We start from the raw sequence: 27,129 nt of genomic DNA, 5'->3' as shown, positions 1-27,129 counted from the left end.
AATGGTCTTTGAAGCTAAATCTTTGATAGCTTTCAAAAAAAGTGACAAGCATCTGCAAGGGAAACATTCCAAAAAGGGTGTTATTGATTCCTCTCTCCTGCCCTAAAAATAACCACAAACGTGCTGGAATATCAAGAAGGTTGGGCAGAGATACGATGTGAGAGAATGGCTAATGTTGAATTGAATGAGAAACATCCAATGCGAGGGGAAGGCATTAATAATAATAATAATGATGATAATCCTTGCATTTGATATTGCGACTTATCACACCTTCGAGACGTCTCAAAGAGCTTCACAGAATATACCATAAAGTGAATTGACTGTATGCTTTGTGGGCGAAACGCGGCAGCCAATTGCGCACAGCAGCGTCCCCACAAACAGTCGTGGATTGAAGTGACCAATTTACTTATTATTATCATTTTTATTATATATATCTATGTAATATATATATATCCTTGAGACGTCTCAAAGCTCTCCCCAGGATGCAATGTGAAGTGCTGTACGTGACTGCAGAGGTTTTGTTTTCCCCTCCCCCTCTCTGATATCTTTCTCTTTACACCTCGGAAGCATGGAGGAATGCGAGGCACTGTGTACCAGACTGGCGATTATGGTCAACGGACGTTTCAAGTGCCTCGGCAGCATCCAGCACCTGAAGAACAGGTAAAGTCACATTCCAGCTCAGCCCAACCTGAGCATTCAGTGTTTAAAGCATCCATTGCTGTGCAATCAAGGCTCTCTCAGTTTCATTTCATGCTAATTCGATGACACAACTCCTTTCGTTTGAAGCAGAGGAACGCGAATCAAGTTCGCTCTTTGTAGGCCCCCTTTGGTGAAGCAAAGACTGACGCAAATCTTGATGTTTTTTAATTCAGATTAGATTACTAACTAATTAGTAATTAGTTAAAAGAATACAACAGAATAGCGCTTACTTCTCCACGTGCAGTTCACAACGATACTTACGAAATACACAGTCAATTCACTTTCCAGTGCGTTCTGCGAAGCGCTTTGAGACGACTCAAAGACCTGATAAGGCGCTACATCAACGCGAGGATTATTATTATTAAAAAAAAATCTAACATTTGGACAGGAGGCCTCACAGGAAAGTGATCGTCAGTGGCCACTTGGTGACCGGGTGGTTAATTTGTTTTATTATTTGAATTCCAGGTTCGGAGACGGTTACACGATGACTGTCCGCACAAAGTCCAGCCTGAATGTGAAAGAGGTGGTCCGTTTTTTTAACAGGAATTTCCCCGAAGCAATTCTAAAGGTAGGAATTTGGCCGAAGGCAGAATCCTCCGAGCAGTCCCCAATCACAAGTTTGTCTCCCAAGCACAAGGCGACTGCTTAGGTTCTCCCTTTACTTGGTGGGCCATGTGAACCAATATTGGACATTAGAGGGTCTCATTTTATCTGCAACCGAAGAGTTGAACTCTGTGGGTACATTGCGATTGATTTTTGCATGTGTTAAATTATTGTTCTGCACCAGGAGAGACATCATACCAAAGTGCAATACCAGCTGAAGTCAGAAAACATCTCGCTGGCACAGGTTTTCAGCAAAATGGAGCAGGTGGTCGATGTGCTGAATATCGAGGACTACTCGGTCAGCCAGACAACACTGGACAATGTGAGTAGATCCTGAGGAACATTGACAACAATAGATGGCGGTGGAAATAGGGCCTTGATACAATACAATACAAAATTACATTTACACAGCGCCTTTCACGTCGGGAGGACGTCCTGAGGCGCTGGACAGACAGGGATTTGAGCCCGAGCTGGGGAGTTGGGATCGGGGAAGGTAGGAGGGTGGACTATGGCGTGGTCGAAGAGGAGGGTCATGAGATGTGCCTTGAAGGAGGCAAGGCAGGGAGCCAGGCGAAGGAAATGTGGGATCATCAACACTGGGGCATGTTGATCCGTATATTGATTTCCCCTTGACCACATCGGTACTCCTCACCGGTGAAATGTATAGCGGTCAATTTTCGCACAGCAGTGTCCCACAAACCACACGATAAGACGATGCATCCAGTTGCAAAGGTGCTTGGCAATTGGAGTAATAATAATTATTATTATTTTATGAATCTGAGACATGACTGTGAAGCAAACTTGCTCTGTGGTCGGATGATCTGGCACGGTACCCTGTGTGAGGGGAGCTGTCTAATTGCCAGTGGTTGTTGTTGCTGCTGTTGTTGGCAGCGCGTTGGCACATCAGTAAACGGCAGCGTCTCTCTCTTGCTCGTTGGATTCTGCAGGTCTTCGTGAACTTCGCAAAGAAGCAGAGCGATAACCTGGAGCAACAGGAAACTGTCAGTACCGGGAGCGTGCAGTCCCCGGTGAAGCGAATTCTCAGCCTGCTGAGGCCAAAGGGAACCACCACCGAACTACAGGCACTGACCGTAGAAGAACCGGAAGAGCTCGAGAGCGACGACGATGGCTTGATCAGCTTCGAGGAGGAACGGGTATGTCGTGTGTTTTCTGCTCGTCACAACAGGTGTTCTGAGCAAACAGAAGCTGCCAACCTTTTGTTCTCGTGGCTCGTGGACTCGATGGAAATGGGTCTCATTGGCAGGCTGCAAGCATAAGGTGGCAAAATCGCTCTTGATACGTCTTTAAACGTAAATAGCTCACTAATGACAGCAAATCAGTCAGTGTCATGGAGCCTATTTGGTGGATTAAACCCCCACTTGCTCATTTAAACAACAAACAAGTTGGTTTCATTTCATTTAGAACGTTAATTTGAAGAACGTCTTGCTCTCTGTACCTTCGTGCCTCTGGTCTTCTGCGTTTCAAGCTAATAATCCCCTTGAATAACCTGTAACATGTCCGATCAGATCTGCTAAGGCAAAAAATGGCTATTTCTAGCGCAAATGACCAATCCTTGTTTGCTGAGAAACCTGCTGCGTTTAGTGCAAAACAATATTTAGTTGCACCTGTGTGAAGTGCTTTGGAACATTGCGAAACGTATCAGTACATCAAAAAAAAACAATGCATTCATTCTTCTTTGTTATTGAATATTCCTGGATTCACTGGCAAATTATCCTCCTCCACTTCTCTCCCCTCCCGCCATCCTCAGAGGCAGTGTTACTGTTCCGCTTTGAAACCTATAAAATAAATCTTATATTGAAGCTGATGCAGAGAACACACACAGTATGCCGTTGACAAGAAAATCCTAATCTGAATTCCGGGAAACCGATACCAAGAGGTGGTCAATTGGCAACTGAAAGAGAGAGAGAGGGTAAAATTTTGGGTGTAGCCTTTCATCACACTCTTTAACCATTGTTTTTCTTTCATTTGCAATGTTTTGCTTTGGGTGTTTCCTGATATTTGGGGTGACAATGAAAGGCCAAAACCCAGGAGATAACTCTTCGGTACCTCTGAGTTAACACCAAATTACATTTACTGGACTTGTATTTTTATTACAGTTGATAAACACTCCGAGACTCTAGCGGTGTGCAAGTTCTATAAATCGAATCTTGTTGTTGTTGTTGTTGTTGTTGTTGAATGCTACTGCTGTTGTTGTTAATGGTTGTGAAATTGATTGGGCAAGTGTTCAAGTTGTATTTTTTTTGCCGTCTATTCCAACAATAATCCTTGCATTTGACATGATGCCTTGTCACTTGCAAGTGCTTGACTGAGCTTGATGTAAAGTGGAGTAATAACCTTGCATTTGATGTAGCGCCTTATCGTGTCTTCGAGACATCTCAAAGAGCGTCACGCAATATACTGAAGAATATATGAAGTGAATTGACTGTGTATTTTGCGGACAAAGTTTTGTGGTATCTCGGATTAGACGAGAGAAGGGCAAGTTCTTCCCTCATCAGATGGAGGAAGTTGAGAGATAATGTGTGTGTGTGTTGAAACCATGATGTACAAGTGATATCTTATGAGCACAAGTGTCTGTTTTCTTTTCCTTTCAGGCTCAGCTTTCGTTCAACACGGACACGCTGTGCTGAGGGGTTGAGGTGTCAGAACTTGATTGCTACCTTGGAAGAACTGTACATGACGTTTGAGAACTTTGAGCGCCGTCCCAGCACAAGAATAACGACAGTGCCGAGAGGTCACAGTCCTCTTGGTCGCTCGTCCCTTTGAGCTGAAGAAGCACGCACTTCGGGTGGCGGGGCGTTAACCCATCAACCAGCAGAGAACGCTGCTTCGTTAGCGGGTGTGTGGGTTTCCGCACCCCGTCGATCGCTTGCGCACCACGTTGACGAAGACGGATCTCCAAACAGAAGACCTGAGTTCTTTGCATTTTATTCAATGCAGAGCAGTTTAATTTTAATGCACTGTCAAAAAAAAATGTACAGTATCTGTCTGCCGTGTATGGAAAAAAAATATTTAAAATTTATTTTTAAAGAACGTTGTAGAAGTGATGACGCAGAACCTTTAGAAATCCTTATTTTGAATTACGAAAGCGAATTGTAAACACTCGGATATTATCTCGGAACCCGCAAAATGCATGGTTATCGTCAGTGTGCCCCAACTTTTAGATAAAAAAAAGTATTGTCGCCGTATTACAAAGAGCCCTTTGTCACTCCATCTTGCAGGGATTTCTACAGCAAAAAAAAGAGACAAAATTCACATTGCGAGACTACTCGTAACTGTACTTCAAAAACAAATCTGACCTTTTTCTCTTCTGGTCTTTGTACATAACAGTAACTTGCACAGTAACAGTCAATGAAAGGCACTTAATATTTGTCGAACAGAATTAATCCATTTACAATAAACATTAAGGTTCTTTGAATGTAAAAGGAAGCAGCTCGAGAGTTAATCGAGTGCATCAGATCCCATCGAAACTTAACCCAGTCATTGTTCATAATGTTCGGAAAAATAACTTCCTTCAAATTCCTCCGTAGGCACGTAATTAATAATTTGGGTGAGACCAACCTGTCTTTTCAAAAAAAAATCTGTGCTCCCATTGTTCACTATTAGGACATTTTCATTGGAGTAATGACAGTTGCCAATAAATGTGGATCTCGCCTTGCTTTAGAACAATGTTGACCTTTGCCACACCCTTAACCTGCTCTTCCCTTCCAAAAAGATCAAGTCTGTTGTACGTCTCCCTTTTCCATCCCCCAGATTTTTCAGGTTGTTATTTCCTGCACTCGTTTGATGTCGCCTTGATCTGAACAGATAGCATCGATCCGAAAGCAAGATGTGCGCCAGGCAGCCTGGATAAGTAATAATTCTGGTCCCATGATAATTGTTTGCACCAAATGAATGCAGAATAAATAGTTTCAATACCTGCAGTGCAAGGTAGCACTTAAAATTACCATGGTCACAAACAGGCCTTGTGTTGTGACCAACGTATTGGTAATCCAATAGGTCTATTTAGTGTACACAGCAACTCTTGCAGGTTTCCAACCAGGCTCAAGCAAGTCACACCAGCGTTAGTAATCAATTGAACTTCACGATCTCAAACCGCATTCGATATTGACACTATTAATCTTTAATGTTGATTATGTAACAACTTCAACCCTGTCTTGGAAAAAATGCATTTGGAATAAATCGGTTTCAAACACCTTAGTCCATAAACGCTTGAAAAAGCAAAGTGCAAGGTTTAGGGGCTTGGAGCGACCCCAGGTTTTCTTCAGTGGTACTTTAGTTGCAGGATGTCTGACTTTCCCACAAAAACTCCCTGCATGCAAGAGAACAAACAGACTGAGTTTGAGTGTTTATAACGAAGAGCTAGAATTTCTCTTGAATTTCTCTTTTGTTGCAAGTGAGAAGAAGCGACCACAGGAGTGTTCAGATGTAATGTAAGTTGCTGTTATTGGAGATGGATGCTGGACAACTGATCATCGTTTCTGGATAGCAACATCCAGAAACCACTGCAGTTTGACGCAAGGACGACGCACCTATTTCCCTTTTTTTTGGTGGGGGGTGGGGGGGTCAACCAAGTGTGTCTGACACATGCGGAAACCCATCACCATCGCTCAAAAAGTCTCCAAACCAGACTGAGACTATCTCCCCACCTCCATTGGGCCACTTTAGGCAAACGGTTCAAGCATTGATGTCAAAGGGCAGTCTCTGATTCCATCAAATTGCTCACGTGACGGTTGTTGCATTTGTTCGCCTTCGGAGTGTCAGTCAGCCATGTGGTTGGACACCAGTTGACACCACAGAACTGGAGGGTTCCTAAACTTGATTTTCAAGGTTGCATCTCTTTTGATCAGAACTTTGGAACAAAACGATCAAAAGTTTCGGGCTGAGACAGGGATAGCAGTTTTAAGTTGACTTTTACCTTCAGGCCCATCTATCGCAGTGCATTGAAAACAAAGAATTGTCCATTGGGGATTTTTTATAAAAAAAAAGATGATCTGAATTATTTATTGTTGACCTTGCTTAAGAATATACAGTTTTACGAGAATTGTTCCAACTGACTTGAGATTTAATTTTTTCGGCTTTTTTGTCCTATTTTGTTTAGCACAACTGGTTGCATTGCTTCTCGCTGCTTGGTTTTCATTCGATCGAATCCTTCTTTGTTGCGCAACAACCACTTCTGTAGGGGTTTTTTTTTAAAAAAAGAAAAAAAATAGAGTTGATTCACTTGAACCAAAGCACTGTACTGTCCCTTGCAGCCTTGTAAAGTCACCATTTTTATCCCCCAAGCTTGAAACACTCGAATGTTTGGATGACGGCATTTCATTCGAGGAAAAATGTGCTAAAAACTTAGCTTAAGATCAGAAAAACAAAGAAATAATAATAATAAATAATAATCCTTGCATTTGATATAGCGCTTTTCACGTCTTCCAGACGTCCCAAAGCGCTTCACAGAATATACTGTAAAGTGAATTGACTGTATATTTGTGGGCGAACGCGGCAGCCAATTGCGCACAGCAATGTCCCACAAACAGTCGTAGATTGAAAATGACCAATTTATTATTGTTTTTGGTTTTGGAGGGATTATTATTAGGCTCTGTGTGGAGTAAGGAAACTTGCCCGAGGTTTCGCCCTCTGCCTGGAATTGAACTCAGGTCTCTCACTTGCAAAGCGAGTGCTCTAACCACTGAGCTACAGTACTCCACAGAAGACGCGTGGATCTTGTATCATTGCAGAAGAAGAAAGACTAACGGAAAAAGATTCAGCGGCAAGCATTTCCCATCAGAGCCGTTTAAAATTGAGACACAATAAAGCACAGTTAGCAATGTCAACATTTGTTTGCTCCCCCCCTCCTCCCTCCAGGGTTTTGGTGGTTGTGTAAAATTTGCTGTTTCATCAGGGGGTATTGAGGAGCTAAGTACTGGCTTTGGAGCTGTTATTATGCCTGCCAGGTGCAACACCACTCAAATTAGCTTCAAATGAACTTGGTCGAAAGGCAACCCATTGCCAATGATGTCTATTTACTCGACAGTTACTGAGTAAAGTGTCTGATACCATTGCCTCAGCCCCTGAGTATTAACGTTATTGTATCATCGGTTTAGGCTCGTGATATATATTTTTTAAAAGCACTGTTATTAGGAACAGCTGGACTGTGCAAATAGTGATGGATACTCACAGGTAGCCCAAAGAAAAGATGGGGTCACTTTTTTCCCCACTTTCTTCATATACTGTGTTGAGTCATCTCTCACCAAAAACTAACCATGTTAATTTGCCACGCAAATTCCTCAATGCAGACCCCTCCCCCACGCCCCCATTAAACCCAATGCAACAACTTTAATATTGTTTTGCTGCAACCGTGGTATCATCTGAAGTAGGTACCAATGAGTTTCATGACAGACTGGTGTCACAATATACCCATTCAATTTGTTCCACTCCCATCAAGCTCCATCACTTATTGGTGGTGTAAAGCCTGGTACGAGCAGCATTAATGGCTATTCTGAAGTAGAAATAGTAAATCAGTGACATTGGTCAAGTATCTGTTTTCCAATATCCAAGTATAATGCTAGTAGTGTTGGTTTCCGTGTGATGTCTGTACTGGTGTCTCAACCTCTTAAATATCTAATCCACTCGAGTGGCTGACCATTTGGATATTCTTGAGATAACGTTTCCCATTTTTTATCTTAAAAAAAGAGGAATGCCTTTTTGTTGACCTGCCCCCAGACCCTCTCCCTCTCCGTTCAATAACCTTGTGCTTTTCACACATTGCACATTCTTATATTTATGCAAAGTTCTGTGTCTAACTTGTTGAGCCGAGCTTTTTTGACCATTGATTGTCTTTGTGTTGATGGAATCGTTGGCGTACCTGTTCGTGAGAGCAGTCGAACGTGTATAATCGTGTCACGTTTTGCACATTGCGGTGTTTCTGTCGTCTTTTGTTGTTTTTTGTTTTCCACACTCTTTTCCGAATTGTGGGGCTGAAAGTGCCGTTCATTAATTTCACTATCTGTCGAGCGTTTTTGGGCCACTTTCAGGACGTTGACAAAACAGCCTGTATATTGCTAGCAAGAACAAAATAAATATTTGTTTTGTTGTATAAAATAGAGATTTGTTTTTCATTGACATCTCTTGTTGATTACACAGTGGCATTCTCTGAGATGAAGGATCATTCTTGAAAATCTTGTGGTTTCATTACATGAACTGACCTTTAGTACAGTTTTTTTTTCTGACCGGGTAAGTTTGGAGATTTTCTACCAGTTGATATTCCTGACTGAGGCATTTCTTGAAAATGAATTGAATTTTCTCTTGACCAAGTCGAACCATAAGATTGACAGCAAAAGGCTGTACAAATTGAGTCGTAAAACATTACGAGTTGGAGCGTTTGTGCAAAGTTCTTTTGCAACGCGCAGCTGAAAGTGCATTTCCAAAGGATAAGAAGTTGGTGCTGTTATTTGTGTACATCCTTGAGTTTTAAGTTGGCGATATTTTGACTTTCTCTAGCTTTTTCTCCGTTCAGCAGAATCTGTAGTGGTTGGAAACATTTGTTCCGAAGGAGGCATTTGAGAGACGTCTGTGTTGGAATTAAAGGTATAAGTAAAAAAAAAAGCATGGCTGAGTAGACAGTTCCCAAAGACTCAAACTGGGAAGATTGAGCATCAAACAGACCATGCTTTGCTTCAAACTTATTTGTAAGTTGAGCCCGAAAGTACCAGAAAGGTGATAATTTGACCCGTGGAAACACGACTGCAATGAATGAGTAGTAAATGTTTGGGACAAGCTGCCGAGGGAGACGGTGGAAGCAGAAAGTGTTGATTATTTCAAGAAGAAATGAGATTGATTCTGAGAATTATATCTCAGGATACAATATGTAGTTTGGGCAAGTGACTGCCAGGATGTGGAAGGTGAACTGGATGGACTTTGGTTTTCTTTTGTCGAGCGATTCTTCTGTTCTTATGACCTGGAAGCCAACTAAATGTGGGTATCTGGTGGGGCACGAAAGGAAATATTTTGAATATTTTAAGGTAAGGCTGATCTCCTGAAGGAATTCCTTCCACAGAATCTCTGAGAATCTCTTTCAGTGTGAGAGAGAAGTATTTTTAAACATTCATTAGTTATTGTGAAATATGAAAGAAGAAAATGACTTCTGCAGAAAAAAATAATATTTTGTGTTTGAGGAATCTGCGCTTTGAACTTGCAATTAAGGGTGGGTATGAGTTATTAAATACTATCACATTGGGAGGTCAAAGTCATGAACTATGTGAACCAAACCCATGTAGCCTTGTATCACCCGAACCCCAAGGTGAGCTTACCTTTACTTTATAAGCTTTTCCCATCTTCTGTTCCCAGTGGACACAACAGTGTGTGTGCTGCTGCACCTGTTTTTTTTCCTTGTGCAGGTATTTGGCTCGGAGCAAGGCAGGTATGCAAAGAACTTCAATTATCTTGGGGGCATGTTATTTCTCCTGGGATGTTTTAGTCCATTCCTGTTTCATGTCAACATACCACCAATAAGTTATTAAATATCCTTACATTTGACATAAACGTAAAGGGGAAGTATCAGCCCACTTACTGAGTTTGATTGTAAAGTGTAATGACTGTACTTTTTGTAAGCAAACAGAGCAACCAATTTGCCCACAAGTGGCAATGAAGTGAATAACCAATTTCATCCAAATGCAAGGATTTTAAGGATGTACCACATAAACCACAAAGCAGAACATATCCGGCAGATAACTTGCTATGTTAGCCCCTGCCCTTGGACGGCCCAAGCCGAGTGGCAGGATGTAAGAAACGTGAATTCAGATACCGGTTCTCGGATCGAGGGCACTGGAAATTGTTCAACTTGAAAGCGTGGTGGGAACTTGGAGCACCGAGTGAGTTAACCTTTGGCCAAACTTTGTTATTGAATCATATTCTCCGTTTCCCTGCTACAAAGAATCTCAGTTACTGGGCCCCTCATGTCCGACACGGAGGTGACCGCTGGTCACTGAGATAGATCAACAGATGGGGGAGGGGGCGATAGGGAGAGAAAAAATGTTCTAACAAATATGAAGCAAGCAAACCTGTTTTGCAGAGACAATAGCCTGATTTTATTTGTGTTATATGAACTACAGATGTGTGCAGAGATAATGGTCATAATCCTATACTTGGTACAATGCCTTATGAGGTCATCTAAGTCCCAAAGGATTGGCGGGATTTACTGCATAAAGTGTAGTGACTGTGTATTTTCTAGGTGAACGCACACAGCAACATTCCACGAAACATCCAGAGAAGTGGGTGTTTCCTCTCAAATACATTGATGTCCAAAAGTTCCATTACTCAGCCCAATGATGCATTGAATAACAATGCTAACTGATCATCCTAATGGGTGTTGCTATGTATCCCAAATTATCATCCACCTTTGATGAAGACAGAGATTGGAATTGAACTAATCCAAAGGATAGACATCCAGTTATTGCCTACAAAGACCACATCATGTTCTCAAAAATGTAAGATGGTGCATCCATTGTGGCAAGTTCTTAAGTTTGGAAGCTGTTTTGCTTGGAAATGTTTTTTTATTTTTAGGGGTGGGGGGGTGGTCTCTGACACATGCAGAAACCCATCACCGTTGCTTTGGAGTATCCAAACCAAGCTGAGAATTCCCTGCATCCCACCTACACGTGGCAATTCCAGAGATAGATTGTTGGAATGGATTGCGCACTCTCTCCCTTTGCACTTGGTTTGGAAAGAAAAGGGCCTCTCAATCAAACTTGCGTTCAAGAATGTTTCACAATTCATCTTTTACAATCGTTAATTTAAGATGTGGGTGGAGGGGGGGCGGGTGGGGGGGTGGCTGGGGTGGAGAGGGAGGGTGGCAGGAAAATAACATATTTCAATCGAAAACTGATATTTACACATGCCTACGGCATTGTAACTGGATGGCATCAGGCGTGGTTATCCGTGACTTGAATTCAGTCCCGGATTTAAAGGAACTCACGACATCGGAGTGATCTGAAATGTCTCTTTCTTTCTCTCTGTCTCTCTCTCACACACACACACACACACACACACACGCACACTTTGCTCCTATTACGCCACATGAACTCTGTCGCATGCCATGACCTGCCTTGCAGCTCCACGCCTAGCAATCAGAGGCAGTCGTCAAATAAAAGAGAACAGAAACTATTCAAAGCTGTGGACCTCTCCCCGGAGGAAGGAAGGCAACCAAGTGCTAAACGTGAAGAGCAGGTTAAACCACAGTCAGCATACATTGAGCAGGGCAGTCGTGCTCGCTTGTCAACAGGAGAGAGAAAGGGGAACTGAGGAACAGGCACAAAGCAACAGAGCTGATCTCTGAAAGGATTGTGGGCAGTTGTGAAGCAAAGAGCGAATCTTCCCAGGCTGTCGCAATCCTTTTGCGGGAGGTTTGGCATTCTCTGAATCTGAATTTCCTGAGCGTGGCTCGAGAAACCTTTTTGAAAAGAACAAGCGCTCGGGACATCAAGAACTTTTGCGCACTCAACCCAGTTGGCGCTTCGGTCATTAGACTCTCTGCAGTTGGGGAAGAAAGAATCGCACAGATGTCTTTGGGCGTAGATCCAAAGATTCAGCTGTTCATAAAGGTACATTAGTGGTTTATCTCGATCGGATGTGACTCCGTGACATGTTAAAAACAATTCTCTTTTTTTAAAAGTTGTAGAAAGTTTTTATTTTTTTAAAAAAATCATAAAGGTGCCTTGTGTTTTAACAAATGTATTCCAGTTTCATTTCCATATTTTTTTTTCTTATTTGAGTGCGTTCGTTTGTAGACGAGGCTTGTAACAGGCAACTTTCTGAAGCTCTCGACTTGAATTTGATTCAGGTTAATTACGCCCTGTGAATTTCGACAACAGCAGCTTGCTTTTACATAGCTCCCTTCACGTGGGGCAGCCTTTTTGAGCCGTAAAAAAGATTTCTCATAGTTTTATTCACTGACGAGGCTGATATTATCCTTTCTGGTAGAGTGCAGCCTTAAGCCGACAATGTGCTATTGTTTGTTTGTTTAAGCGTGACATTTCCGCTCACCATTTGGTTCGCAAGAACTTACAGCATTTCAGAATGTGTAGCCCCTGATTGTGCTGTGTGAATACCATGTGAGTGGCAGGGTATAGACTCGATGATGATGATACTTGCATTTGATATAACTTATCACTTTGGAATGACCCAAAGGGTTTGACAGTAATCACTGTTAAGTTTGGTCATTCTGTATTTGTAGACAAACCATGCAACCAATTTGCACACAGCAATGTCCTACAAACAGCCAGGAGGTGAATGACCGATGTTAACTGGAAGACTGTTAACTGCCAGAAAGTTCTAGTTGTGCCACAGGATTTTAAACATCTCACCTGAAGGATGCGGGATTAATGATTCTTTCTTCCCATATCTATCTGTTATCACTTTTGTACTATCTGTCCTTGTCCACTGTGTTACGGACTTAACATCTGGCTTAAAATAATTAGCAAAGCATATTACGCGACTGCCATCATCAACAAAGAGACGCACAGATCTCTCGGTATTTTTTGAACTGCTGATCTGAACGGCAGACGGAGCCTTTTCAATTGAAACTTAAGAGGTGGGTGTTGGTCAGGATTCCTGACCCTGTCAACCGGTACTTCCAGCAGCAATGCAATGATTTCAAAACAACACAATCTCTTTCGCCGGGAGTGCCTGGTGAGGCTCTGGCAGCCGGCTCGGTTATGACTCACCTCACAGGCATTGCTGGATTCAATAATGCTCGCTTGAACCTTAAAGCGAACGCCGGGCCAGTCACTGAACCTTGCTCAGTCATTGAAATGTCCTTTGTGATTGACAAACTCTGGAGAGTTGCACCATCTCAAAAGGGGCTCTGAATAAGATGTTTTGAAATTCCATGGGGACAATCGGTGTATGTGTGTGTGTGTGTGTGTCTGTGTGTCTGTCTGTCTGAACAAGAGCGGATCAATATGTTGACGGTCTCTCTCATTTCACAACCGATTCTATCTGCTGTAACCACAAGCGGTTTAGAGAATTCTATTGTGCTTTGCTATCACTGTTGCATGGCTCAAAACAATCAGAGATTTAGAGAGATAACGACCCAAATGCGGAGTTAATTCACTTTACAGTATATCCCCGAAGCGCTTTGAGACGTCTCGGAGATGCAATAAGGCGCTGTATCAAATGCAAGGATTATTATCATTATTATTTATAAATTAAGGTTTGTGAGTTAGTTACAGGAGAACGAGGACAATTGCGAGAACAACTTGGAATGTGGAATTGTGTGGGTGAAGTCAGGCAGGACAACCGCTGACATTTCTGGAGCAAAGAAATGATTGTACAGAGGAAGTGCATGGCACCACCCTCTTAAGAGGATATTTACAAGAGAGGGTGCAGTCCAGGCTGCTTTCACAATTACATAGTTCACCTGGATTGCCATTGCCACAAGGAAAACCGTGGATTTTTTTTTAACAGCGTCTTATAATAATAATAATATTAATCCTTGCATTTGATAGAGCGCTTTATCAAGTCTTTGAGGCATCTCAAAGCGCTTCATAGGATATACTGTAAAGTGAATTGACTGTATATTTTGTGGGCGAAACCATATCAAAACGTCCCCCCCCCCCTCCCCGCGAGGAAGTTTTGAGAGGACACCTCGGGCTCATAGATCTGCAGCCGGCAGGAGAAAAAAGAAGTCAAGATATTTGAAGGAAAGTAATTTGACCCTCCAGTCGAATTACTTGAATTACTCTCCTTACAGTCAAGTACTTGTTGCTTAACATGTCAGCAACAACAACTTGCATTTATATAGCACCCGTCAAGCAGATAGGGTCCAGAAGTATCAAGAGGTGAACTATTACCAATTGGAATGTCATACAATACTCATATTCATTAGTCAATAAATTTGTTTTTTCATTGCAGGCCAGTGATGATGGGGCGAGCATTGGAAACTGCCCTTTCTCACAACGCCTATTCATGATCCTATGGCTGAAGGGAATCCCTTCACCATTAACACCGTGGATATGAAGAGGTGAGTTTGTGCCGTTGATTAAAACCAAACGGGCTTTCGTCTCACCAAGGCTTTCCATCTAAGAGGTGTACAAAACAGGCACTTTCATTGACGTTTCACAGATTAAAACATATAGAAAGTTTGCTAAGGGTTTTACGGTTAGGTGACACCAGCTTTGCATAATGCAAAACCTGGAGCTTTATGAGGAAGGCAAGACAGGCAGCTAAGGAATCATGAGATATTGAAAAAAGAATAGAGTTGGAGACAGGGAGGGTGTAAGGAAGAAGATGTAGGGTGGTGAAATTTAACATTGGGAGGAAAGTTCAGAGGAGCAATGACGTTAATAATAATAATAAGTAACAATAATAATGAAAGGAGAACGATTAGTAAAGTTGCAATGATTTGTCCTTTTTTATGTCTGATAGATTATGACAATTCAAGGCACGGGATGTCATAATGACAATTCTTCTGTGTGTGTGTGAGTGTGCGTGAGCGTGTGCGAGTGCGCGATGCGGAGGGTTGCGTGGGCAATTCTGATGTAGACATAACTCGTGTATCTGACTTTCAGAGACACAAGCATGCTGAAAGACATTGCACCAGGATGCCAGCCCCCATTCATCCTTTTCAATGGGGATCTCAAGACAGACACTAACAAGATCGAGGAATTTCTGGAAGAGGTTCTTGTTCCACCAAGGTAAGTCTATCTGGATTTTTAAAGGCATCAGAGGCTCGCCTACCAAAATGTGGAAGGATTTGAATTCACCCCTCATGGAGCAACCACTTGCACTTCGCACTTTCCAAATAGCTTCGCGTAACGCTGATGGGATGAGAAATCATTGAGCGGGGGGGGGGGGGAAAGCAGGGGAGTTTGAGAGACTTGATCAAAGCGAAACGTTTTTAAGAGGCAGGAAGAGAATGGAAGGAGCCATGTAGCATTTGGATTTAGGAAATCTTTTTGTTAAAGAGGTCTGAATTTTTTTTTTCTCCCCCAAATGAGACTTGTTTTTGCATTTGCTTTTTGTAAAAAGGAAAATCAAGTCTGGAGAGTAAATGATTTCCCTTACCTTACAGGTAAGGGCCTAAACTTGCAGACATTTTGTCTTCATTTACAGGAGCTGGGTTGAAATAATATTGTATAATAATCCTTGCATTTGATGTAGCGCCTTATCTCGTCTTCGAGACGTCTCAAAGCGCTTCACAGAATATGCTGTAAAGTGAATTGACTGTATATTTGTGGGTGAAACGTGACAGCCAATTGCGCAGAGCAATTCTTAACAGTAATAAGTAATTAGTAATATTCCTCAGCAGGAATGAACCTATCAAACTGATTGAAGCACTGGGCGAAAGATCTCAACAATGCTGAGAGTCTTTCTCAAAGTCTCTCAACCGCCTATTTGTCAAGTGCACATTCAGCACCACAGGATGTGAAACCCTATTTCAATCCACCCTGTTAACTCCACTGTGTCTCCTCTGCTCAAGCCACTCATAACCTTGCCATCTAATCATACTGAACAATGCCAGAGGCAAAGCTGGCAGTGTTGCAAATCTAAATACCCCGTTTGGTCTCTGTTAGCTCATATTTCATTGCTTTTAAGCTCTTGTTCAGTCCCCACCTGCAGTTGTGGTTTAGGATCCGTGGTTATTGCTGATGAGACACTGGAGCATTGTTCTATCTTGAGATGAGTGATGAGCAGATTGCTCCAGGCAACGAAAACCTTCTGGATGGACGGCTTTAGGAGAATGAATCTTGTTGCCTTCACAGATGAAGTCTTAGTAAAGTTAAACGAGTTTTTTTAAATGTTTGAGTCCCTTAAAGCCACAGGCTCCAAAGTGCCCAGGTCTTTCCAAAGCTCCAGCTATCTCACTTCACTCTTCGGTTCAAATCGTTATAAGGGTTGATTATTGTCTATCTCGCAAACCTCTGTCACTGCAGTACAAGCTCATAGTATAGATGGACCCTGATAGCTGCACATTGTGTCTCTCAATGTAATGTTTGATGGTGGATCCACTGCTCTGTCTATGGGTGTAAATGTGCCACTCAGTTCTCTGAACGAATGATTTTCGCTGCCGTGGCAATGGACATTCTCCCGAAAACAACTGTCTGGTCCAAATGGTGGGGTGGAAAGCAGATGAGGGTTGAAATCACAAGCTATTCCAAATTAGCTTTTATATCTGGCATCATTCACTTCTGGAGGATGTCCTAAGTGCTTAACACTCTTGGCTGGACTTGGAAGCCAAAAGGGGAGGGGAAAGTTGACCAAAGGCACGATCCACGTGGCGGGTCTTGAGTCATGGGGAATCGATGAAGAAATATTTGAGAGCTTTTGCTTGATTGCTGTTGGGAATCGAGGAGTATTTTCACAGACCCTGCCCCCCCACTCCTCCCCTGCCTTCCTCCCCCCTGAGTCAGAGTGGAGTGAAGTCCATGGTGGGTTGGTCGGTGGAATACATGAGGCTAGTGGGACGCATGACCATTCCTTGTTCCTTGCTGTCTTCGGTTGATATCAGTTGGTGTCCTGACTGATTCACTCAGACATGATCCGAGACTTATTTCATTATGGATGACTATTTGGAACATTTTTATAATTAGAATTCCTATCACAAAGGCATAACAAATAGCTCACTGTAAGAACGCTCCACGTGAGATCAATTCTATTTACGCACAGCAGTTGATTTGTAAATGTCATCATTCCTTCTGATTGTAACTATCTCTGCCTTTATTCCTCACAAAGGATTAAACTGTACTTTTGTTTGACAGGTGCCCTCATCTGGGTGTTCGTTACCACAAATCCTCCGTTGCTGGAGATAACATCTTCCAGAAATTCTCAGCTTACATTAAAAGCCCCACAGAACAAAACAGAAGTAAGTTTACAGTCAGTTTAGTTACTGTCGCCAAATCCACTCTCTGGAATTCAAAATGTGTCTAAATAAAAAGTTAAGCGATTAACATGCTACCAAGATGTGCAAATTGAATTCTTAAATATTGTCACCCAATCTTGCTTTGGGCTAAGCCTTTCTGAGCAACGGTCAACTAACTTTGGTGAGCCCAATAGCCCTTCTGCTGACCTTGCCAAATCGATCTACCCTCTGCTTTCCTCTTGCTAATCGCTCTCTGTGTTTAGACATAGAGAAAGCGTTCCTGAAAACACTGGTACAGCTGGACGAATATTTGAAAACACCACTGGAACACGAGAGCAAACCATCCCGTCAAAAAGACGGTTCCTGGACGGAAATGACCTGACATTGGCCGACTGCAACCTCCTACCGAAGCTCAACATTGTCCGAGTGAGTGGGCTTGATCCCAAACTTGTTTATTTCTATATAAGAGAAATGCTGGTCTTCACAAGCTGCCTTTGAGTGTGTTGGTCATCAATCCTTACATTTGATATAGCGCCTTTCATGTCATGTGGATTTCACAGGATTTGCCGTGAAATGTAGTGACTGTGTATTGGCAAGTGAACAGCTGTGAAGAGAATGACCAATTCTATCTGGGGAAGTTTTGGTCAGACACCAGTAGAAACTCCCCTCTCTCTTCGAATAGTGCCCTGGGATCTTTAACGTCCACTTGAACGTACATTTGTTACAATGATCGTAGTAATAATCCTTATTTCACTGTGTGGTTTGTGTGCCAACGTCAAGTTTGTTACTGAGGCAAAGTCAACTTAATTTTCCAAATGGCATCTTGCAACATTTACCATTAATTTTCTCCCCACAGGTGGTGTGCATGCACTATCGGAGATTTAAAATCCCAGAGGAACTTTCAGGTCTCTGCCAATACTTGAGTAATGCAGACAGCCGTGAAGAGTTCTTCAACACTTGCCCAAATAAGGAAGAGATCATAATGGCATACAGCCAGGTTGCCAAGTGATAAACTTTGACCACGAGTGACTTTCTTCATTTTGCATCTTTTTATATATGCTTCAGAGCTTGCAATCCTCGGTAACATTTTCTGGTACATCTTGAATTTGAAGCAGCAAGGCAACTCACAGGATATTGTGTTCAATTGAAGCTTGCATTGTGTGTGTGTATATATATATATATATTAAAAAAAAAGGCACTGCACTCCACTGGATAGACATGTTACACAATATCTATGTCAATGTCTTTGGTGGGAGATAAGTGGCATCTCGTTGGGTGGCTCTAAGGTGACCGATTGGGATAGTATAATACTTGGGAGTTGAATTGACCCTCTGTGGCGATCTTGGTTAAACTCCAGTAATATCACAATGCAAACTCTGGAGCCGCCAATCCATGGCTCTTACCAACCTGCACCCTTACATTCTTGGATTCGATAAAGCAGTGTGTGTAACTCCAGGGCAAAGTGTATCCACTCCATCTCACACCAAGGAAAGACCCTTTTATGTGCATATATGGAACTTAGTCTGGTTTGGATAATCTAAAGCGTGGCAATGGGTTTGCACATGTGTCAAGACACTTGAGAATCAAAATAAAAATAATTTGAAAGTCCGAAAAGTATTGTAAGTTACACTCTTACTTTTGTCTCTCAGCTGGTATTGGTGATATAGAGTTGATTGAGAGTTAGTACAGATAAGATAGGCCCTAAAGGCATCTTTCTGTGCTGTAAATTTAATTGTTTCTAAAGGATGATTTGTTAGAATTTCTCTAGTTTTGACAATGTGAATGGAGAACTTTGGGGATTTGGTAACCATCCAGTGGATTGGAGTTCCCAACTTAAATTATAAGTAAATTACCGTAAATTATCAGCGTAAATAATTTACAAAATTGATGGCGATGGCTACAGAGATCATGTGGTAATTCGATAATTTTACTTCGCAGCTCAGATTGACCTCAATAATACGCTCACAAAACATGCAAGAATTCTGTTGATAAGTAATAGTCTTTTTTGGATATCATGCATAACTTGGTAATTTTATTTTTAAGTTTAGAGATGTTTACTTACACTGAGGTCGAATTTTGTGGTACTTCCTAAAGGGATCCCTTAATAAACACGAGTGGTGCTGGACCTTTATTGCACTATCCTTCACTGTGATCTATTTGGTTCCCGCAGTACCACAAGATTCCTTATTAAGAAACGCTGTTAAGAAATGCCACTCAATAGATCCACGAGACCAAACCAACATTTCTAACGTTACATTCATTGACAGGAAGAGAGAGGTGATTGAGGATAAAAAGTGATGTACTGAATATGGTTAAATATAGCTCTTTAATCTGCATACATCACTGTCCTTTTCGTTAGGTGTGTCTGTCAATAAACCTATTAAGCTACAAGGTAAATTATTTATCTTCAGAAAACTGAGATGGCATTAATGAAACAAGTGATTTGTACAGTCTAACATTAATTTTCTGTTGAAATTCTAGCAATAGAGGACTCTCGAATGTTGCGTAGTTTGACTCTTAAAATGACGCATTCCTTCCTCTGACAACTGTATCAGTTCCTACCATTTCTATCGTCTGAACACTGACGAGGTATTGTGACACAACTGTACAGTCAAACCTTAATGTTAGAGAAAACCTGGTTTTCCGAAACCTTTCGTCTTTGTCTCTGTTGAAGGCTCCAGAGTTATTAGTCGTGGAGCTTTGATTTCAGTGAGGCAAATCCACCAAAGATCACCAGCTAATCCGAGTCACAGCTACACCAGGAGAATAATGCTTTGTGCCTATTTTTCCTCCATATTTATTATTTCTGTCACACTCTTAGACCCTCAGTATATCCAATGTTTAAACTGCATTGAAGAGACTGATGCGATATGAAGTGCTTATTGATGTATTCAGATTATTTTCGGCTGTAAATAATATCGTGAATAAAAATAAAATATCAACTCTTGAGTTTGCTATTTGTGCTGCTTCTGAACGTTGGACAAACAAGGCTGAGATTTTTGAGAAAAATGTGTCAGCAAACCCACAGCGATAATATTACAATCACTGTGTGTTAACACCTTCCAGTCTGAGGCTCATTGCAGACTGAGCTGGTGTTAACATGAAGATGGTCAACAATTGTCCACAAAACTCGTCTTTCATCAAACCAATCCGAAAAACTGATCTTTAAATTTAATTTGTGTCTCTTAACATGTAATCTGAAGCCTTTGATCTCCATCCTGACAAACTACCATTAGTCAAAATACAGACCCTTCATTTATACCCCTCAATTATATTCCTGCCTGTAACTGGCCTGTATGTATTATTCTAAAACCCTCAATCAGAATCCAACCTACCACTTGCTCTCAAGTGTCAATAATTAGATTAGATTATTCTCTAATCTACCACCTGAACCCCTAAATTAGAAGCCATCTTCTAACAATAAGGTATGGAATGGTATTTCTTGAATTCTTCAGCCACAAATATCCTTTTTTTTGCCACAGCAATTCTGCAACTCCATCCTTGAATCTCATCACGTTGCCCGCCCCCCACTCCCTTGCTTCCTTCAAGGCTCGTCTCAAGACCCTCCTCTTTGACTGTGCCTTTGGACATTATTATTGATATAATGAGGGGAACAGGGAATTGAAGTGCTTTGAGACCTCCTCCCTCCCTGTGCGAAAGGCGCAATCTAAATGTAATTGCAAAGGTATTAGCATAGTTGGCTCCAGTGGAGATGTTTGCACAGGCAATTGCTCGATTAATCAAATGGGCTGCCTCCTGTGTGTGATTGCTACAGCTCACATTGGCTCGAAGATATGTGATGAGCAGATACCTTTATCTGTATGTCTACCGTGGAAGAAGTCAGAATGCCAAATAAAGGTAATGTTTACTAAACACAATACAGTGCATGAATAATTACAATAAAGTAATATTTTATTTGAATGTTGGGGTGCCAGGTTAAGCCTGTCATTTCTTCCTCTGTCTGTCTGACTGACTGACTGACTGTCTGTCTGTCTGTCTGTCACCCCAGTGTTTTTGCAAAGCATTAGGTCCTGATGTAAAACAAGAGTGTGAGAGAAGACATGGCTTGCGAATGCTCCTATTTGTTTTACCTTGGGTAGGTACCAATTCAAACTCACAAATTTGCTCTGCTAATTGAATTATTCCTTTAAAAGTAAATGCTCTATTACCTGCCTCATGCATCCCCCACCCCACAGGAAATTCTGTATCACACGACACTCCATAGTTTGCAGGTGTCAGATGGTAACAGACAGGAACTATTTTACTGTTCCTTTTGCCCGCAAAGCCAACTGAAAAACAACCACAGGCATCATTTTTCACCTGGTCATATTGCTCGGCTCCGAGTCTACCCTCTCTCCTTTGCTCACAGATCATCGCTAATCCTGTGTGTTGAGCTCAGGGCCCCAGCTATTCTGCACACGTCCTTGATTTGTCTGCCTCCGGAAAGCAAGTTCAGTGACGTTCGGTTCACTGAGTACTTAATTTGATCACGAAAATTATTCTTCTAACCAGAATTCAGCGCCTTGGGACGTCCTCCCGACGTGAAAGGCATTTTACAAATGTAATTTGTTGTTGCTGTTGTTGTTGTATTCAATTAACCGATCGATATTGTCAGGTAAATAGAGGCGTGTGAAACTTCATAGAAACTTGCCGATGGTTTTGCCCTGTGGGAAGAGAAGGGTCAAGGTGTAGGGGACGCTGAGATGGAGTTCCAGAGAGCAGTGGCAGAATGTTTGAAAAAATGACAATCATAATGAAATCCTCATGAGCACCTTCACACAACATGATCAGAGTGTTGGTCATTTTCCATAGTCTTCCTTTATTTACCCAACTAATGACAGGGTGTAGGCACGCGGTTAACAAATCTTTAACCGTGTTTCGCACTCATCCGTTTTATAAGTTGTATAAAAATAAACTATAGACCATTTCATTATAAACATCTTCAGCAAATCCCATTTCAAGCTATAACCTTCATTCGATGTCTTGGATCAAGGGGAGTTTTCTTCAAAACTTACACCTGTTGGAGCCTTTGTTCTAAATGGGAAATGAAAAGGGCAGTTTATAACAATAATTATATGGACTTGTTTAAAAGTTACATTGGAAAAGACCCGGGAGCAAGCTGCTTATCTGCCTTCCTTGTCTTTGGAGTTAGAGCACGGCAACGAAGGCAGAGAGATCGAGAGAGAGAGGTGGACATAAAATGATTCTTGATGTGTTGTTACCTCTTTCTGCCTGGGTTTATCAGGGACTCTCCTGGGAGTATCCTCTTGGCTGTTGGTGAAGACCCAATTCTCTTGGAGATCACCTCTGCAAAAAACAAATTTCGGAACCATCCAGACTATCACCTCCATTATAACACCTGCATTTCTACAGCGCCAACGACAATGGATGGCATCTCAGAGTGATGTACCACTGTTGTTTCTCCTCCTCCTCCACTTAACACAAGAACAAATCAACAAACAATACCTTCTCAAGGCAGATAGTTAGGATCGAGAGCTTATGTAAGAAAAAACAAGTTGGGCTTGTTGATATTTAGCTGTCCTTCTAATATATTTCCTGTTTTGGGATAAATCGCGAGTGTTCTTTTTCCAAAATACTTTGGTGTTTTCCATTAACTCTGAGGGTTAGTTTGCTGGACGTGAGCAGAAGCAGAGTTTGTGCATCGCGATTTTCTAGCCTCCTTCAGTCCATTATCTTGTGCAAGTTTCCGTCCTTCATAGCGGGGCAGAGATGGCAAATGTTAGTTAGCAGGTCATTCAATTGGGTGGTGGTGGTGGGTGAAGGAGGGTTAAAGATCACAGCTCAGATATATTGTGTCTTCAATTGGTGTTCCCACACAGCTGACGTCATTGGACAGTGATGGGTAAATGACGGAGGTACGTTTAGAAAGGCAGAGGAAAAAAGAAAGGAAGAAACATAAGAGGTGGTACCTGGCAGAAGTAATCTGTGTCCCCTCTCGGTCTTCTTTGTTGGGGTTGAGGCACGGATTTCCTCCGAAACTGCAAGAGGAATAACGCAAAAATAGAATCATGAGCTTAAGAAATCACCCTTGTTCCCCACTAGAGGCTGACAGTGCTCATACCCTCACGCTATCGACACCGCCTTTCAGATTCACTCACAAACTCCGCTGCACGCACCTTTCAATCGCTTTTCCAGATCACATACTTTCTCCGCCAGGTGGAACACAGCAGCCTGGATCTTTGCTTTGGCCTCGGAAATGGGAAGCTGGTGGAGGTGGAATCTGAGCTCCAAGGGAGCTTTGCTCAGAGTCAGTGTCACTGTGTTGTCCAGCACTGTGAGTTGGACAGAACCCTCCTGGAAGGCGTCTCTGTGGAACATTACAGAACACAGGTGTAAATAACAACAGGTATGCGGATGGAAGGAGGGAGGCAAGGAGATCAACAGTTTGTCCTGGGACCAAAGTGAGTTATTGCCGTTGGAGAACGGCGACAGCTCAGTTTAATGGCTCATCCGAAGGATGGCATGTCTTGAGAATACAACATACCCCCAGCACTACACTGGAGTGTTACCTTCGACTGTGTGAGCTCGAGTCCTGACCAACAACCTTCTGAGTTAGAGAGCTATCAGCTGAGCCAGGCTGACAGGGCTGTAAGGCAATTTATACCACTGTCTGACTTGCTGTTCATCGGCAAATAGCAGCAGCTCTTGTAAACAATACCGAAAATGTTTAAGAAAATTTTTTGAGAGAATTGAATGGGATGAGAAACCAAGTGAAGAGTAAAAAAAAACCATCATTACACACCTTGTCCTGCTGTAGTATTCCTCAGTGGTTTTTATTCCGTGGGCAGATTTCTGAAGACAGAACGTAAACATCAAGATATTTCTATGATTGAAAAGAAAGCTTGTCTTGGTTTCTCAGCGAGTTTCTTTACGCTCAGTAACAACACCTTGCATTCACGTAGCGCACTTCACATAGGATGGAGTCTCAGAGCAATTCACAGTGACGGGGCTGGAGGCTGAGCAAGGGAGAAAGAGCAGGGCTATTCACTGCACTATCCCCCGTAGTGAAGGGGTGAGTTGTACAGAGGAATTGGGTCCCAGTTAACATTCCTAGGTCTGTGCTGGGTTGACTGATCTCAACCAGCGGAGACGTCACAATTAGCCTGTGCATCTCTGTGTTCATCTTCACTTGGTAACAATCACTCTATTGTCTCGTCCACCAGTAAAGTCACTTTGCCGTGAAGCGTTTTGAGACGTCTCAAAGACGTGCTAAGGCGCTATATCAATTGCAAGGATTATTACTATAATTATTATTATATTAATTGAACGGATCATCCTGTCCTGCTACTTACGTGCTCCTCCAGCTTTTCTTGAGTGAAACCTGTGCTCCACACGTCCACGACATTTGTAACACTGGAAGTAAACACATCAGATTCTCAGTTTTTTGTCTTTCCCCCTCCCCGCACACAGCCCCCCACCTCCAAATCAGTTTGATCAGATCGTTGGTTGACGATGTCGATCCATTTCCGATCTGCTCGGAACCCTCTCCGCAAAGTAACGAAAGAAGTTGCAGCTGTTTTTGTTAGAATTATTTAAATCCGCACTTTTTTGGGGGTCAGCCGGATGTCTGGCATGTGTCGAAACCCAACCGCAATGCTTAAGGGTGACCGGACTGAGAGTTCCACGTGTGCATACCAACCAACACATGCTCTGGGGTCCTTAAGCCTTGGCTCTCGCCAACCTCCACTTCATACTGTCTGAAATAGGGTAAAGCTGGGTACGTCCCTCTGGGGTGGGAGTGGGGGGTGGGGGGGTCAGGTGGAGAGGTACGTATGTGGAGTTCTGTTTGTTTGGACAGTCTTAAGCGTGGTGATGGGTTTCCACACGTCTCCGACACCCGGCTGAGAAAAACAATGCCTCCAACCCACTCCTGTCAGCCAAGGACTTACCACAGGTCGAAGGTGTGTGAGCCAGGGCTGGTGTAGCAGAGGTACCTGTGGGGGCTCTGGGAGATGATGTAGATGTCGAGACACCGCTCTGCGGGCAGCGACTTGTCACTTTCCATCCTTCAGCCGCCGATGTGTCGATTTCACACGCGCTCCTGTCAATCAATCAATCAACCAATCGACCAGCCAACCAATCGATCAATCAATCATATTGCTGTTCTGAAACATCGCCAGAGAAACATACAGCAATTAAACACACACACACAGCATCCAAATACTGTCAAAGTCACTCTGCTCGTCCAACCATCGCAGATTCATCATTAATCTATATTTACTGGGTTCGAGCAGCGATTTTACAGAAACTGGGAAATATTCTCTCGATTTGTTCGCAATTGGCTGCCGTGTTTTGCCCACAAAACACAGTCAATTCACTTTACAATATCCATGACTCTCTGTGAAGTGCTTTCGAGACGTCTGAACGGCGCGATAAGGCGCTAAATCAAATGCGAGGATCATTCCTTTTATGATCATGATTATTATCTTAAGAATGAAAATCTTACTTTATCCCAGAGCAGCATTCGGCTTCTCTCCTCGGCCCCGTGTACTTAGGAGCAATCGGTCTACGATCACAGTTTCTGCAGTGTCCAATAATTCTGGTTATTTAGGGATTAAAGTGACTTGGACGCATTTTACGAAGCTCACGCTAGGAAGCCCTTTGCTCCCCGATTGGTAACGGCACCTTCGGTTTCAAAGAAAACATCAGCCTTCGCAATTGGCTCGCTCGAAAGCCAACGATGTAAACATACTTAAGGAAGCTCCCTCGTCGAAAGTTTAGGTTAGTCTCCTTCGCAGCACCATCTATTGGTTTGGGAGTACAGCGAGAAATGTTGCCTTTCTCCTCGTGGGATGATTCGATGGGTTTCTCGTTAAAGTTGGCCAATAATTATTCTTGCATTTGATACAGCGCCTTATCACGGCGTGGAGACGTCCCGAAGCGCCTTCGCAGAATATACATCGTTACAGTGTGCATTGTGCGAGCTGAACGCAACAGCCAATTGCGCACAGCCCGAGTCCCGGAAACAGCGGTGGTACTGAGTGACTAAAATTCTCCTTCGGTCAAACTTCTTTTTTTGGAGGGGAGGGTCTCCTTGCGCTGTGGAAAGGCGCACGGAGTAAATTTACCACCTGGTCGTCATTCCTGCGGGTGTCTCTTTCTCCACGGAGCTATTCGGACCAGTTTACGGCCGGGAGCACCACGTGAATATCATGTGAATACCATGCGAGTATCGTGTGAGGTTCACGCCCCCTCCGTTCCACCATCGGCAGCCGTGCTTTCAGCCACGACCCCCGAACCTCTGCAACTGTCCACCTCAATCCCTCTTGCCTTGCCCGTCTTTCAGATGACACCTGAAGACCTTCCACTTTGACGTGCTTGGAGTGACCTCTAGTGTCAGCAGAGAGCAATGGGAAAAAAATGACTCAAAAATGATTCAGCTGCTACTTCCAGAGGGATTTGTGCTCAGGTCGGCACTCTTGTCGGTGCAGTTTAAATGGCCAAATTAATAAGAAACCTTGGCTTTGAGAAACCAAGGTTATTCAGCCACAGCAACACCAGCTGGCATTTGATGTACCGCCCCTTATCAGGCCTTCGAGATGTCTCAAAGCGCTTCATAGAGTATATTGTCACAATCTTGACTCACTCAGTCACCAACTCACTCACTCACTCATGTCCTCAGTCACCAACTCACTCACTCAGTCACTCCCACCCCAATTGGGGAGTGGGGGCTGGGGGTGGAAGAAAGAGAGGAAGAGGACGGTCTGGCAAATGATTAGACTTTGCAATTCCCACAGCATTCCCCGCTTGTATTATAAAGAGGGCGAGGAAAATAATGTGAAACAAGTGACAGTAAACCTGATCCTTTGTGAAGTGTGGGGACGTGCGGCTGAACAAAAGCCACAGATCGCAATGATGAGTAAATGAGTGGGTGAGTGAGTTAGTGACTGACTGAGTGGGTGAGGGTTGCAATGACACTATAAGGGAGTGAGTGGGTG

General features: G+C 42.8%; 3 protein-coding genes across 5 annotated transcripts in view; 2 read left to right on the top strand and 1 right to left on the bottom strand.

The window, feature by feature from the left end:
* Nucleotides 1–5,903, top strand: part of abca2 (ATP-binding cassette, sub-family A (ABC1), member 2) — a 108,408-nt gene extending 102,505 nt beyond the window's left edge. Inside the window, exons 46-50 of the mRNA XM_042337563.1 lie at nt 568–660; nt 1,165–1,267; nt 1,487–1,624; nt 2,250–2,456; nt 3,915–5,903. Of these exons, the coding sequence (XP_042193497.1) occupies nt 568–660; nt 1,165–1,267; nt 1,487–1,624; nt 2,250–2,456; nt 3,915–3,950 (577 nt within the window). The 3' untranslated portion in view covers nt 3,951–5,903. The remainder of the gene's footprint in view (nt 1–567; nt 661–1,164; nt 1,268–1,486; nt 1,625–2,249; nt 2,457–3,914) is intronic.
* Nucleotides 5,904–11,361: 5,458 nt separating this feature from the next.
* On the top strand, nt 11,362–18,350 carry LOC103183086 (chloride intracellular channel protein 4). The gene is given in 8 exon segments (XM_007900355.2): nt 11,362–11,912; nt 14,224–14,299; nt 14,302–14,332; nt 14,880–15,005; nt 17,070–17,173; nt 17,434–17,502; nt 17,505–17,596; nt 18,027–18,350. Coding segments are annotated over 8 exon segments (693 nt in total). The 5' UTR covers nt 11,362–11,870; the 3' UTR covers nt 18,180–18,350.
* Nucleotides 18,351–21,962: 3,612 nt separating this feature from the next.
* paxx (PAXX non-homologous end joining factor) lies at nt 21,963–25,865 on the bottom strand. 3 transcript variants are annotated; one of them, XM_042337546.1, is made up of 8 exons: nt 25,638–25,865; nt 25,081–25,296; nt 24,484–24,544; nt 23,934–23,983; nt 23,308–23,498; nt 23,101–23,169; nt 22,393–22,477; nt 21,963–22,204 (listed from the first exon to the last, which is right to left on the bottom strand). In XM_042337546.1, the coding sequence occupies exons 2-8, from the start codon at nt 25,194–25,196 to the stop codon at nt 22,159–22,161; spliced, it is 618 nt and encodes a 205-aa protein (XP_042193480.1). In that variant the 5' UTR covers nt 25,197–25,296; nt 25,638–25,865; the 3' UTR covers nt 21,963–22,158. The 3 variants fall into 3 exon arrangements, with proteins under 3 accessions (XP_042193480.1, XP_007898547.1, XP_007898548.1); XM_007900356.2 differs by having other exon boundaries at nt 25,081–25,232; XM_007900357.2 differs by having other exon boundaries at nt 25,126–25,232.
* Nucleotides 25,866–27,129: the final 1,264 nt, after the last annotated feature.

The sequence above is a fragment of the Callorhinchus milii genome, unplaced genomic scaffold, assembly GCF_018977255.1.
Source record: "Callorhinchus milii isolate IMCB2004 unplaced genomic scaffold, IMCB_Cmil_1.0 Scaffold8, whole genome shotgun sequence".
Taxonomy (NCBI): domain Eukaryota; kingdom Metazoa; phylum Chordata; class Chondrichthyes; order Chimaeriformes; family Callorhinchidae; genus Callorhinchus; species Callorhinchus milii.
The sequence above is the reverse complement of the archived record's forward strand: the minus strand, read 5'-3'. Positions and strand labels throughout refer to the sequence as shown.

What these genes read in the sequence shown, in the direction of transcription:
- paxx (XM_042337546.1), bottom strand. Translation starts at nt 25,196, where the DNA reads ATGGAAAGTGACAAGTCGCTGCCCGCAGAGCGGTGTCTCGACATCTAC. An exon ending in TCTGGAAAAGCGATTGAAAG is followed by an intron (nt 23,170 to 23,307) that starts GTGCGTGCAGCG and finishes TTCCTCTTGCAG; the next exon opens with TTTCGGAGGAAATCCGTGCC. An exon ending in ATAAACCCAGGCAGAAAGAG is followed by an intron (nt 22,205 to 22,392) that starts GTAACAACACAT and finishes TTTCCCATTTAG; the next exon opens with AACAAAGGCTCCAACAGGTG.